The sequence below is a fragment of the Trichoderma aggressivum genome, assembly GCF_033847375.1.
Source record: "Trichoderma aggressivum f. europaeum strain CBS 100526 chromosome Unknown scaffold_041, whole genome shotgun sequence".
Taxonomy (NCBI): Eukaryota; Fungi; Ascomycota; class Sordariomycetes; order Hypocreales; family Hypocreaceae; genus Trichoderma; species Trichoderma aggressivum.
The window spans coordinates 138264-152913 of record NW_026946407.1 but is presented as its reverse complement, the minus strand read 5'-3'; the positions used below and the strand labels follow the sequence as shown (position 1 = coordinate 152913).

The 14650-nt window shown below is 46.0% G+C and overlaps 4 protein-coding genes across 4 annotated transcripts; 2 read left to right on the top strand and 2 right to left on the bottom strand.

Annotated features, from left to right (window-relative positions):
- Positions 1–3132: 3132 nt before the first annotated feature.
- Triagg1_8411 (uncharacterized protein) lies at positions 3133–4406 on the top strand (the record flags this gene model as incomplete). Its single annotated transcript, XM_062903255.1, has 2 exons — positions 3133–3350; positions 3419–4406. The coding sequence occupies 2 exons, from the start codon at positions 3133–3135 to the stop codon at positions 4404–4406; spliced, it is 1206 nt and encodes a 401-aa protein (XP_062752604.1).
- A 745-nt stretch (positions 4407–5151) lies between these two features.
- Positions 5152–6984, bottom strand: Triagg1_8410 (uncharacterized protein; the record flags this gene model as incomplete). The annotated part of the gene is made up of 5 exons (XM_062903254.1): positions 5152–5551; positions 5626–5912; positions 5960–6509; positions 6593–6867; positions 6919–6984. 5 exons carry the CDS (start codon positions 6982–6984, stop codon positions 5152–5154), a joined length of 1578 nt encoding a protein of 525 aa, XP_062752603.1.
- Positions 6985–7527: 543 nt separating this feature from the next.
- Triagg1_8409 (uncharacterized protein) lies at positions 7528–8601 on the top strand (the record flags this gene model as incomplete). The annotated part of the gene is made up of 1 exon (XM_062903253.1): positions 7528–8601. The coding sequence occupies one exon, from the start codon at positions 7528–7530 to the stop codon at positions 8599–8601; it is 1074 nt and encodes a 357-aa protein (XP_062752602.1).
- Positions 8602–12953: 4352 nt separating this feature from the next.
- Positions 12954–13587, bottom strand: Triagg1_8408 (uncharacterized protein; the record flags this gene model as incomplete). The annotated part of the gene is made up of 2 exons (XM_062903252.1): positions 12954–13325; positions 13381–13587. 2 exons carry the CDS (start codon positions 13585–13587, stop codon positions 12954–12956), a joined length of 579 nt encoding a protein of 192 aa, XP_062752601.1.
- Between the last annotated feature and the right edge of the window lie 1063 nt (positions 13588–14650).

Genomic DNA, 14650 nt, shown 5'->3' with positions numbered 1-14650 from the left:
GATCCTATCCAATGAAATAAACGGCTTCTTTTAAAGTCGCGTAATATGTACATGTATTGATGGATATCTGAATTTGCATGTGATTTTACAAGTGTCCGAAAACCCCTTGCTAGATACACTAATACAGCCCTCTGATCTAGTTGTAAAGTATTATCATAGTGCAGTATTTGTTTTAAACATTCAGAAAAGCAATTAAGCTATTGTTATAGCGACTGGCGGACAATATTTACGGAGCATTTCGCCTCGCATGTTCATTGTTGAACGGCGTACATATAATACTCATTTCTGAAGTTTTGTTGACACACTATATGCAACAGACCCACTCCCATCGAGAAAGATTCCAAGATGCAATACTACCAACATATCTTCTTTATATATCCTAGTGTCATCTTGGCTGTCCTCACACATACACATGCAATAGTGACGGTTATACAGATGCCAGAAAGAGAGGGTACCTCGGCGCTAAATTAATTTGGAGGAGCGAACTCTGGTTCCTGAGAATAGCAAAGACCATTATGATACATGGAAATAGAGATATATACTTAATGTGCTTACCGGGCTTTGGAGGGGATACGTGTCAATTGCTTTCTGACGAAAGATACCTATGTAGAGCAACTCAATTTGGTTTAGTAACCTATATGTAGTTTTACGGAACAGTCTTGAGATGGTCATAGGTCTTAATACTACGTGGGCGAGGGAGAACGTAACGTGAAATGCACTCCATCCACATCCGCCATCATTTTCTATATCGCCATATACTTTAATACCTGTGCAGTATTCTATTCAAACTAAAGTACATGTTCCTAGAGTACTAGGTGCAGCAGCACATTTGACTACTCACATATGAACGTAAAAGTTCATAGTTGAAGCCCCATATACGTAACAGCGCATAAATAGAGTCACAGACAGGTCTTTAATACGGAGAAAGTTATCGGTGTACCAAGCTAATGCTAACGGGCAGAAATACCAGGCCACTAGCCCAGCCTATGCGACGCATATAGCTTCAAATAGATCAAAGTTCTTCCTTTCTCCATCCCTCCAAGATATTGAGTACCCATACAATTCGACATCGGATGTCAAAGGATGAGGTACGGAGCTAACCCCCGGGCTTTTTTTTTCTAGGCGGGTGATGGGGAGCCAGCCTTTAGCGCTACCCCAATAGCTAATTGCCCCACGTTTCGTTTCTTGGATACTAGGTAGGCTTCCACCTTTCATACTGTACAACGAGACGATAGTGTATTCTTGAGATAATTGAGATAATACATGGCCTTATGGGACGGATAGAGAATGGATTATCTTCATACAATTCTTGTGACCGATGGCAGAAATGGTCTAGCGGCTCATTCAGAAGATGAAAGACGGATATCGGCGATTCCCGGTATTCACATCAGTGGAGAATATAGTGTCGGGTGCTGATTACATGTAACCAACTGTTCCTCCACGTGGCGTATCTGTGCTCTCTACCTGGATATGCATCCCATATAGCGGTGCATGTGTGACAGATGGTTTCCAAAAGCAGTATGGGGAGGGCAGGGTTACATTGAAGAAGAAGGATGGGGGGCTTGTGGGTGGAATAGCTGCATTGCCTGTATCCTATTATTGGTACCAGAGTTAAGAACGACATTGCGCGGAATTGCGTTGCCATTACAAAAAAGCAAACGTTGTTGACATATCTTCGAAGCCATCACGAGGGGTAAATGCGATACTGCTGATTAAAGCACAAGCTCAATCTTATTGTTTAAAGGCAGCTGCAATGAAATTACATACTGTCTGCTCTATATCCTTGTCGCCTGTTTTTTAGAAGGATAATAAGAAGCGGAAGAAGCGAAGTCGTGAGGGCCTAGCTATAAATTACAGACAAAACATATCCTACCGTGCGCTATATCCTGCTAGCACCGTAGAGAAGAAATTTGGCGTCAAATTATATCGAATTGTTGAAGATTACATTATGTTTCTTTGCCCAGATCTATTCATGAAAATGGGGTCTCGTGTATGAATGAGTTAATGGCCTGATTCATGCGCCATACCCAACGCGACGATATCTTGAGGTAAAGAATAGCACTGTTAGATCTCTTAGTCCTCTACTGAGGCACACTCGCGTTCGTGTCGTGTCACCTTCGACTTATCATGCCACTAGATTTCTCCTCGATATACTGATGCAACTTGAAACACCAGTAGAACAAGTATAAAATAAGCTTAATATTCTACTGCGACGTATATGCAAACTTTATGTGAACGCCACTATGGTTCGTAGATCAGTTAGGTCGTCTAAGCCTAAAAAGAGAAGTATATCCGGCTGGTCAGTACGGTGTGCCGGAATTTACATGCTGTTTCCTGATGGGAATTAACAAAGAGCTGTAGCGTAACGGGATCAATAGTTTACGCGGGCAATCAAATCGTCCTGACCTACACATATTTCTCCATTTATCAAGCGGCTTGGCTAGTATATTTTGATGTTTAAATAAGGTTGTGAATGCGCCTGGATTTAATCCTATATCGGAGCTTGCGTAGTAACAGATGCGCGATGAATCTTAGGAAACAAGCTAGCGATTTTATTCCTTTGAAACATGCAAGGACAAATAAATGCATACCCGCATTCGGCCAATTCAACCTCTCTATAATACTATACAACGGAGAAATAATTGCTGTGCGCTTGATATTCCATAGGTTTTAGCAGTGGGGTTGTAAGCTTTTAGCTGGCTAGCCGTCGAGTAATCCAAGGCCGTGCATTACTGGAGAGCCCACAACGAGAATATTAAACTCATAGTCAATATTGAGCGATTAGCAAAAGGTCCAATGCTTGATAAAGAATTCTGTTAGCTAAGTGGTAATAATACATGTATATCTGTTTACCTTCCTGCTATCGGTTGACCTAACTGCGAAGGGAAGTTCAAAAAATTGACACGTGGGGATTTGCTATCTAGCTCTTGGCGTACCAGCTCTTGGCAAATCAATTCTTAGCGGAACATGCAGCCGTAAGCTTTGAACAATAGTTCTATCCAATGGGGGCTAGACCACAAGAGTGAAAAGCTTTCAGCTGTTTATAAGGGGCAGGTCTTGCTGGTTAAAAAAAAAAGAATTCCAACGGTAGCTCTTTATCTCAAAACGGCCATTCCTTGACTGCTCGGAACAATGGGATTGGGACAAGTGCTGGTTGGGGCGGCCCTGAGCGTTGGCTCCGTGATGGCAGCCTCTGTCTCATGCGCCATGCCGTTGAGCTGTCACAATATCTCGGCTGTGGCTGATACTTGTCGCTTCAACTACCCTGGTGGCCAACTCCTTCAAACACAATTTTGGGACACTAACCCATCGACTGGGCCCAATAACTCGTGGACCATCCATGGCCTCTGGTAAAAAGCCAACAGATTCTGCTAAAAGAAGACGCGTTTTTTGAACATTCTACTGACCGCCTGCGCAGGCCCGATAATTGCGATGGAACCTATGAACAATATTGTGATACTTCCAGAGAATACACCAATATCACCGCAATCCTTGAGGAGCAAGATCCTTGTACTCTGGAGTATATGCAAATATACTGGAAAGATTATACAGGCAACGATGAGAGCTTTTGGGAGCACGAATTTGGCAAGCATGGTACATGCATCAGCACTCTTGAACCCAGATGCTACCCCAATTACCAGCCTACTCAGGAAGTCGGTGACTTTTTCAAGAGGACTGTCACTCTGTTCCAAACTCTCCCCTCATATGATTGGCTTGCCGCAGCTGGCATCTTGCCGTCGTCAACAACCACGTATACTCTAGCTGCAATCCAGGATGCTCTTACTGCGCAATTCGGCCACAACGTCATCATCAACTGCAACAAGAATGGTGAGCTTGACGAGTTATGGTATCAATACAACGTCCGTGGTTCTGTCCAGACAGGAGTGTTTGTCCCTGTTGACCCCGTTGGCGCACCCTCTACCTGTCCCAAAACCGGAATTAAATATTTGCCGAAGTATAGCACCCCTACATCGACGACAACCACCAAGTCGGCTACAAGCACAAGCACCACACGCCCAACCATACCGGCGGGTGTCCTTTCCGGCAAGGCTTACCTATACGTTGACACTACTAGCACAACGAGTCCTGGGTTCCTCATCAGCAAGGGGGCGTGGTATCGTGGCGGCGGTACCCCAGCTACGTACACTGCTACGCCAAACGCTGACGGCACGACATTTTCTCTAAGCTCTAGTAAGGGCAAGTGTGCAGTTTTGAGCGACTCTTCCTTTAGTTGCGATACCTCCATCTCCACCGGCAGCAGCTTTGCCTATGATGGCGCGCACTTGACATTGGATGGATCATCAACTTTCTATGCCACTGAAGTCCCAACTGGACAAACACAGGGGACCGTATTTACGAGTCCCCAGGCAATCTCTCTACAAGTTACCTGGAATCCTTTGTCATAGGGACTCATAACATATAACGAGTAATGACTAGTTTCCTTATGGAATTAGAGGCCAATTAAAGGAATGAGATCTAATTGTCCAAGTCTTGTCCATTGTAGTTCTGAAAACTTTACTGCTAGGTAGAGGTTAAACCGTAGAAAGTACCATTGATGAAAAAAAAACGCCTGGACGAGGCAAATCGAATTGAGAAAACTGTTTGTTTAGTGACAGCATACTAGCAGAGACTCCTGTATCTGAGCAAGACTAACAGCAAGCTACATCTTGAAGAGAGTGCCGTGATTACGCATGCTCTTGTTTACTACTCCTGTGGTTATTTCTAGACCTACCAGATCGTAGATGGATGGGGACAAATATTTGCCAATGATAAAAATGCGACCCTAGTCTCCTAAAGAGAGTGAGAAGAAGATATCTTGCTGCATGCCGCAGGAAGCATTGCTCTAAGCGTGGTAGAAAAGTAGACATGTTTCAGTGTTTGGGTCGAATTCCCAATGGAGAATTTCCGCAGCATATAATTGGCTACGCTATCATCTGAGGTGCGACGGCGGTACAGCCAAGGGACAATCACCACATCAACGCCTGGGTTATCACCACCACTGATACCGCACCAATTTAAAAGATCATACCATACTATAGTCGGCGCAAGAGAGGTCTTTCAATATTATATTTTAACCATTGCTATATATCCTATTAATATTTGGCGAATACAAGCCACATGTATGCGGCGATATAGCTAATCTCGTTCTTGCTAAGACTTTATGCTACCACCGCCACTTGGGTCTCGTGATTCCTCCAAATGAACAACATCTTTTCCTTTTAAAAAGTCATCCAGCTCTCTGCGCTCATCATCTGGGACGTCAGTAACATGAACTGCAACATCGTCCCCGAAGCGCGCCGAAATTTCCTCCAACGACAGTTTGGCTGTTTCGGGAAAGAAGAAATACACAACTGGGATGAAGAAGATACACCAGACGATGATGACAAGATAGTATTTCCAGCCAACATTGACGATTCCAATCGGTGCAGTTTGTAGTAGAATGATAGTACTAGAGAATTGGCCGAAAAGTGAAAACCCCATGCCAATTGGACGAATTTCGGTGGGAAAGATCTCGGCGACATATATATACATCGTTGTATCACACCCGGTTCTGTCAGCATCCGTTAGTCAAGGGTCTTTTATCTAAGGGTGGAGGGATTTGTAGAATCATATAAAATAGCATACCCTTGAAACGCAAGGTATAGAAAAATGAAGAATACTCCTGCTGCATTGCCAGCCTTGTTCGATGTCCCTGCGAATTGGGCCACACAGGCTGCAAGCCCACTGGTGGTAATTAAGCAGCCAAATAGACCAACCATAAACATCCACCTTCGTGAATTGACTTTGTCATGTAGCCAGGCGCCAAATGGATTGTAAATCAAGCCGGCGGTGGTGAGCCAGAGTGCGGATAGCAATAGAGGCATGTAACCCGTTTGTCCCAAATTGGTGTATAATATGACCGAGTAATTATTCTACCAAATTAGCAACGTGTATCAACAGCAAAGATGAGTAGACTCACAATGATAAGAGGTCCAGCAAATTCAGCACCCCATTGAGTTAGAAATCCAATAATCATTCTTTTCCGATAACTCTTCTTCTTGATCACCGCCATCCATGGCCCGCATCCAATAGCCTGTAGCCTCGCAGCGTCAAGTGCAATCTGGGCTCGGATCTGGTAGAGTTCCTCTTTCGCAGCCATATTTTCTTGGTCTTCTGGCGACCTTCTGAGATTCAACACAACTATCCATGCTTCTTCTAGCTTGCCTTTTTGCAAAAGCCACCGAGGTGATTCTGGGATCCAAAATGAGGCTGTTAGCAGCACCAGAGGGCCAAAGCATTGCATGCAGAGAGGGAAGCGCCATGCAAAGTCCGGCCGTTGAGCCGTGGCAAAGTAGCACGCAAATCCAAGCCAACTGGAAAGCATATATCCGAAGACAACGAAAATTGCGTGGTGACCGACCAGCCAGCCGCGCTTCTCAGGCGGCGCCAACTCGCTCATATACATAGGGCATACTGTTACCAGGATGCCAATGCCTACACCTGCCAGAAAGCGTCCTGCCTGAAACATGCTTGAGATTATTAAATGGGAAAACGATTAGCTTATTGTCTTTCGTGTTTATTTGTTGTCAATAGTGGAGTGAAGTCAGCGTACCCGATACTCACGGCACCCCCTTGGAGAGCGCCTCCTAGAAGAGCGAAGAGTCCCCCAATTTGGATTGATCGCTTCCTTCCTAGGGCCGATGCTGCCCACATAATAAATAGAGAGCCGATAGCACCACCCGCGCTGTATATACCATTGGCGGTGGCAATTGTCGAAGTAGTTTTCGTTGCATAACCCGGAGTGCCACTTGCGGGAAGATCAAAGTAGGCATACCACCCCGGTTGGCCTATCGTACTTCCAATAATGGAAGAGCAATACCCGTATGTCTAACAACTTAGAATCTTCTAACATACTTGATCTAGGAGCGGAAGACTTACAAGAGACCCGAAAGCGACCGCGATGTTCACTAGGCGATTATAGAGTGTAGCATGAGAGACGACCATTTTGAAGACGCTGACTCAACACTGTCCGGCCCAGTCGCGACCAATATCATATACTACAGTCGCTTTCGTTTTCTTTACTTTGGTATATTTGCCAACTGTGTGTGCAAGTGTTAAAGAAAGACGTAAAGGGGCAGAAGGGGATTCATGGAATCATTATACTCCTGAGACAGGATGGGAGGAATGTAAATGCATCGCTCTGGTCACACACGTTCTGGACTAATCAAACGTGGTAACGCAACATGAAACCATTGCGCCAAGTGCGCACAGCTCAGTGGCAAGCCGCGCGGAGCGTACCACTCTATTGAAATGCTGGAGGTGGGGATACCACGCCAACACGTAGGCGAGGTGGTACACTCCGCCTTGGGAGCAAATAGCTTCCGTCTGTTAATTTGCGGAGAAGCGGGGGGTTGCAGTAAAGGTCCTTGGAATGAGACAGGAATTTGAAGGACATCATGACAGCCCAATAAATACCTTTTCATCACGAATGCGATGCTAACATCGTAAGCTACCTTATTAAACCTCTCTCGAAACTATATCAAAAAGATGCATACGCGTTCTGTATCAGATATTGAGCCCATTGTGTTGTTACAGGAATCCCCAGAGACTCCTGTTAACCTGAATTCCCTACCTTTCGACCGTCTCCCGAATCCCCGTCAAGTCTGGCCTTTTCCTTCTCAATCTGCCGAAGAGGGTTTGGGTCGCCTTGTCCTTCTCACCCCTGATGTCGTGGCATCTGCTGCGGCATCATGCATCAAGACTGGTCGTCGTATATCCCTTAACTGGGACTTAACAAAGCTGGATGTCGCCAATTTCAACCGAGCCCCGGCGCAACACCACATCATTCCCCTCCTTAATGGTACAGCTTTTGATGACCTCTATGTGTTCAATCCACAGCAGTCTTCACAGTGGGATGGGCTGCGCCACTTCTCAGCTCCGTTTCCCACTAAAGATAATCCCAAACAGCGGCTGTTCTATGGTGGTGTCACTTCGGCAGAAATTGAAGACCGAAAGAACACGCGCATTGGGATACAACATTGGGCAAGGCAGGGTATATGCGGTCGAGGCGTGCTCCTTGACTATGTTTCGTATGCGGAGCGACACGGGATAGAGTACACCACCTTTTCGGATCATGGGGTTTCACTAGAGGTTCTTCTCGAAATTGCAAGGGAAGAAGACATCAAATTCCGCCATGGTGATATTCTCTTTATTCGCATCGGAGTCACAAAGGAATGGGATACCAAAATGACTCCGGCAGATAAGCTTGCTTATGCGCAGAGTTCAAACCCTCTTCATGCAGGTGTTGAAGGCACGGAAGAAGTTCTAAAATGGATTTGGAATACAAGATTCTCAGCTGTTGCGAGTGATGCTATATCCTTCGAGGTTTATCCACCGAAGCAATCATACCGGCGCAATGGAGAACAGGGAGATGCGCCCGGTGTATTTCTTCACGAGTATTTAATTGCTGGTTGGGGTATGCCTGTCGGAGAACTGTTCGATCTGGAGGAGCTCAGTCGAATTTGCAAGGAGGAACAGAGATGGGAATTCTTTGTCGTTGCATCACCGCTCAACATGCCTGGTGGGGTGAGCAGTCCTCCAAACTGCATCGCTATCTTTTGATCCAGCATTGTATACTTCACTACATGTGCTATGGATCTTACTTAGTAAATACTACTCAGTGCTATTAGTATGGAAACGTTGAGCTACGCTGGTTAAACTCCTGTGACACGACATCTATCTAAAAACCCCTAGTCTCGAAAACATGAAGAATTTTGCAAAATTTGCCTGCCAACCCCCAACAACGTAATCGTTGCATTATGATCTGTGCGTCACGACTTAAATTAGAGACGCAGCCATCGTCAAATACGTTCTTGATAGATCCCAAACCTGCTGGTCCCCCTGCGTTAACCCAGTCTGCCACAGAGCGCCTTCGAGACGTGTGCTCATGGCATGGGAGATCTAGCCGGATAGGTAATTCATCGCTGGCGGAGGACGCAAACCGTGGGCCATATGAGGAATAGGCTAGTATGAAGATGTAAGCCATGAATAGACGCATGATTTCGCATGGCGTCGACACCAGGTATTCGTTAGCGATGCCAACGATTTGTGCCGCGTGCCAGAGGAGCATTCTGCCCTTGTGAGCGTCCTGTGCGAATGCAGATTTCAGCCTTAATTGGGCGACTTTTACGTGATATAGAGTCTTTGAACAATCCTGCGATATATGATGGCGGACTATGTAGATAATGGCATCCATTATATCCTCGGCAGCATAGAGGTGTGAATAATTGCAAAGAAGGCCAGATATGCTACTAACTATTAGCTTGTTCTCCTATGGAACTGTAAAGGTATAGCTTACTTGTAACTGATCAGTTCAGGAGTATTCGAAGGAGAGGCCATGGAGCCAAGTAAATGATCAAGAGAGCGCAGTAAAAGCTTTTTGGATTGTTGGTGCGCACCGAGGAGGGATGCAAGGCCAAAATGCTCCGGCATTGCTACCACCTCCAGCTGCTTCAAATCCCACAAGAGGCGCCCTATGACCTGCGAGCAAAGTCTTCGAGCCCATGTCCCCAGGGAATTACTGATCACTTTCCCTGAGAATATGTCTTTCAAAGTATCTGAAAGGCTTGGGGAGATGCTGAGATGTGATCGAAGGGCCAACCAAGCTTGTGCTGAGGTCGCACCCCATAATGATTCGTTACAGGGCAGCTTTCGGGGCAGTTCGCTTAGATCAATAGCTCCTCGGCGGCTGGTAAGAGTACAGAGGCTGCAATCGTATTCGAATGCGGCCCAAGCTGCCCTGCATTCATGTTCTTGGCTAACCCAAGATTGCCATTGACGATTCAAAAGCCTCATGTCGCTTTCAGCTCCGGGCAGCTCAGTACTGTCTTGGGGTTCGTCCATGACACCCCATGACGAGGAGCCTAAAAGGCCCATGCCTCGCAAACTTCCAATTAAAACACCTCTGGAACGGTCAGCGTTTTGGTAAAGTTGCCTATTTCCGGATCCAAGGGAGTAAATTTGATGGAGGCAAAGAGCGTTAAGATAAGAGATGTCTCGGTAATTCGCTCCATCTGTAGCACCCTGTGTTATAATTTTTTTCAGCGCGTGTCATCGCGGTTGATTGACATTGTCCAGTGCAATGGTGACCTACCAGCCATGAAATCATTGGTAAGCAGATTTCACTAAGCATCCAAGAAAGCTCTATATCCTGTTCATCATCTGAGAGCAACGCTCCCACGCAGGCCATTGAGGTGAGAAGAATTGTTGGACAAGAAAACATGTTCCAAGTTGGCCGGTGGATAATTGGTTGGATATCATGAAATCGGGAGAAATAAAGATCAAGTAGTCTGTGTAAATCGCCAAATACCTGAGGGGCATTACTATCTTCAACTGACGATAGATTCGGAAGATAACCGTCAGAAAGGAATGAGACGAGGGTGTTCAGGCGCTTGTTCTGGTTGCCCGAAGTGCTTCTGAGAATGTCTCTCAGAGGTGGCAGGGAGTACCGATGGGGAGGTGAGTCTCGGGCTTGGTCGAATGGCCAAGGTTGTCCTGTATAGTGGGAGTCTACTGGATGCAGATGGTGGCTATTTACCGAGATTCCTGTTCTGCTCATCGCAGTTGGCGGGGTGCGAGGCCGATAAAAATGGGGTGAAGTAATTCTCGCCGTGTCAAGCCCGGATTGACTCGAACTGGCGGGCGACTGGGTGCTGGGATCGTTCAACATACTTGCAATAGCCCACGGTTCGGAGTTGAGGCCAAAGTTGGGCATATCAACACTAAGCCAATCAAGGCCAGTCGCTCGAAAGTCAGGCAAACCAGAAACTGGGTAAGTTAAGGGTATTCCCTCGTCGTTACTCGGGATGTAGTCATTGACATGAGAAAATATCTCGCCAGCAACAGACTGTGAAACGCGAAATATAGTTGAGCTAGACGGGAGTGTAGGGGAGAATTCTGCAGGTATTGAGTGAAAGGATCCATCTTGAGAGACGTTGCAGCAGGATGAGGCAGCAAGCTCATCCCCAGAGTAAGATACTGGAGTTTGTAGGGTGTGTGGGAAAAGTTCGTCTTGTGCAGCTTCAGGTGGACTTAGGCTCGATGAGATACCACCGAAGCCGGGATCATCCAGTTCTCGCCGTTCTTGTGCCGAGGGAGGCGGCCGCGAGCCTTTCTTCGAGATATGTGGCACACCGATGTTCTCAAACCCCAATTCTCCAGACTCTGACGACGTGTACTCACACGGAACCTGTGACTCAATGCAGCCTGCACAGGGTCGTGCTCGTTCGCATTTCCGCTTTTTGATGACACAACGATAACACGACTTTCTCATCGATCGTTTGATGTTTGGCTGCTTGATTAGATGAGAAGCACGCAAATGGCGAAACAAAACGTCGCGTCGCGAAAACGACTTGTCACAGCGAGGACATGGTAGGACGGCTTTCAGACTTGGGGGGAGATGGGTTAGTTGATGCCGATCGAGGTGGCTCGGGCGAGAGAATGTTTTGGTACAATGAGGACATTGTAGTGAGGGAGAAAGATTTCGTTGATTATTTGGAGGGGACATTGCTTGTAGAACCGATTTCATGCCCTAGCATGCATCGTTGTGGAAGTGAGGTGTTACTGGAAGCAACTTCACGCAAGAGAGGACAAACAAGAATGTTGGACTAGAGACCTGGAGGACTGCGGGGCGAAAAGTCAAATAAGTTCCAGTGCTTATTAGGTCTAGCTGGCTACTTTTAATGATCCATCTCCTCTAATCCGGGGTGGCGCGTCTAGAATCTGGGGGAATATGGCGAATCCCATTGGAACATGCGCTTTCAGCCATCTTCTCCCTCATAGCTATGTCATATATTGGCCCCTGCGGCTGGCAAATGAAAAAAGTACCCGGATTTGTTGGCAGGAAGACATCTCAGCATGTCGCTACCTCAAATACTCTCAACATGGCTTGTCACTAGCAAAGTGGCGATACATTTGTTCATTAACTTCCGGCGTAAACTCATTTGATCCCCGGAGTCTATATCCGCGTTTCGCCGTCTTTTCTATTTTAATTTCTCTGACCAGTAAAGTGATGTCAAAAGATTTTAGAAATGAGGATAATAATCACTTACATTACATTGCCCAGATCACTGCAAAAGTTACGGTTGAACGGCAGGCTGCTCGCGACAATGGCTGAAGCGCTACTTTTGGACATGTGCTACAGCTGCATGGGAGTCGAACCGCCAGCAATGCATGAACAACCATATTCTCTCAATAGCTCTCACGACGAAGGGAGAAAGAGAACGTTATCGATGTCAGCATCGGCCTCTGCTGAATTATTACCAGATACTACATGTTAACGGGCTAAAGCAATGAGAGTGCTTCTGCGGCACGAAATACAGCGGTAAGTTCGGTGTACAATATGTAACCCGTAATCACTATACTGGAACAGGCAGACAGGTACAGTGTCTTCAATATTCACCGCACAACATGTTACATTTTCCACCAAAATAGGACCGGCGGCAGTATTCCCATAACTTAATTCCATTGCAAATATTTGAAATACTTTATCGGAAACTGTAAATAGGCTGCTTCTGCTGCTCTATTCTCCGTACGTCTTGTAGCAATAGGGAGATGCAGTGGATCGTTTACCCCGCATTTCGCAAACCAATAGCAATGGGATTATCACAGGGCAAATGCCGAAAACAAGTGGCACGCTCCGGTTTTGCCGCCGGTCGGCCGGAGCGTACCACTCTTGTGCAGCAGCTGAACGAGATCATAAGTTAGGTTCAACGGCCCAAAAACAGAGCGCAGAAGGTCAAAAAAGGCACTACGGAGTGGTTCGATTTCGGAGACATCCAGACCATAGAGGGAACAGAGAGGCCAGGCTAAAGAGGGTATAGGTACGTGTGGTATAACAATCGAATATATACGGAGTACGCATCCAAAATTTAAATCAAGTTCCTGCTTTTGTACCTGTGGTAAAACTTCTACTCCTAGTATATGATGGCATCGCCAGCATTCATAAGCAGGTTGGGTACAGTGTAAAAGGCATCTTGAGTAGCCTTGTCACATGTAAGCGCCGCACCGGAGTTGATAAAGCCCCAGTGAAACATGTTCAACTGTCCACCTAGATTATCCAACGCGAAGCCCAAGTTGAGTGCCGCCGTCCGTGCAGGGGTAATATTATCGTCTTGGAATCCGGGCACGTTGAGAAGCGTATCGCTCGCATGAGTGCCAGCAGCCTCAAACTTGGGAACCAAAGAGCAAATCGTAGCCGCTTGTGCATCAGTGGCGCGGCCAATGTCAACATCACCGTTGCCGCTGGGCAAGAGGTTCAATGTGCTGATGAAGCTGTCTGCAAGAGCCTATTTCTTTGGTGTTAGCCACTCCCACAGTACTCCTCATTTTCTTTGAACGCACCTGGTAAGGAGAAGCAGCATTTTCCTCGGTAAACTGTGGATTGGCTTTCTGCAAAGAGGTTCGAAGATCTCCAGCGGCTTGGAGCGAGTCAATGACACTCTTGAGGATGGTTATAGCCTGGTCCGCGGTGAGGGTGGTGGTGTTGGCAGCCGGAGCAGCACTGACGCCAATAGCGGCAAAGGCCAGAGCAAAGAGGTTAGACCGCATTTCGAGTGTTAGTATTTACACTTTATTTAAGCTTGAAAGAGAGGATGGGTTGATCGCAAAATGACGGTCGAGAATGAACAACATCATGCCCACGGCAACGAGGGCCTCATTATATAGATGTATGCCTTCTACTTCACAAATAATCTTAATGTTGATCTACCAGGATAGGGATCTTCGGAACAATAGAAGGCAGACGCGGCCAGTTAATACCCCGATATGATACATTTCGTCTTATGTAAACTTACCCTCTCGAAGAAAATATGCCCTTGAAATCACAACATTTTAACATTGCTTATTTAGCCAGCTGCCTAAAAGGACAATGTTACATATGCATGTCTCGTGCGGCCGCATGTAAGAAGCTTAATCGGCCCGATGCTGCATGCTGACAAACTACGTGTTGCAATCTTAATATAGCAACTACCTGTTAAGTCAAAAGATTGGAAAGAAACTGATGAACCTGCGAAGATATTAGGGCAAAAGGGTGATTACTATCCTCTGCGGGATCGAAATATGAGAGTGAAAATGCATATTGTTGATCAAGTAAGATATTTTGCCTTCATGACCAACTTAGTATCACAAAAATAAGCTACAACTTCATCTTATTAACTTTCGACAACCCCAACCGTGTCTTTGCAGTCCATCTACGTGCTTGAACGCCAAACATGTATGAATAGCCCATGAAAAGTGAATGAGGGCGAACTTTGATATTTGATCAATTTCAAAGGCAAGGTTTTGCTGCAATGCCAATAACACGCTTAATGATGCGAGTATCATATCAGGGCTCAATCATTATCCATGAGACGTCTCTCTCTAAACAATATTCTACTAACGTGCTTATGATGTCCCAAAACATTCCATATAAGGAAAATAAACAACTTTACCATCCTATTCTACTTTGAATGAGCGTGTAGCCGAATAGTATTCTCAATCACTTATCACATAGAAATGTTACTACCATGAACTTTGGCGGCTGTACTCAATCAATTATAAAGGTACTTATTCACGGGTTAGATGGAACACATATCTCAACTCTATATATTCGGCCATAGTGTGATGTTAAGGC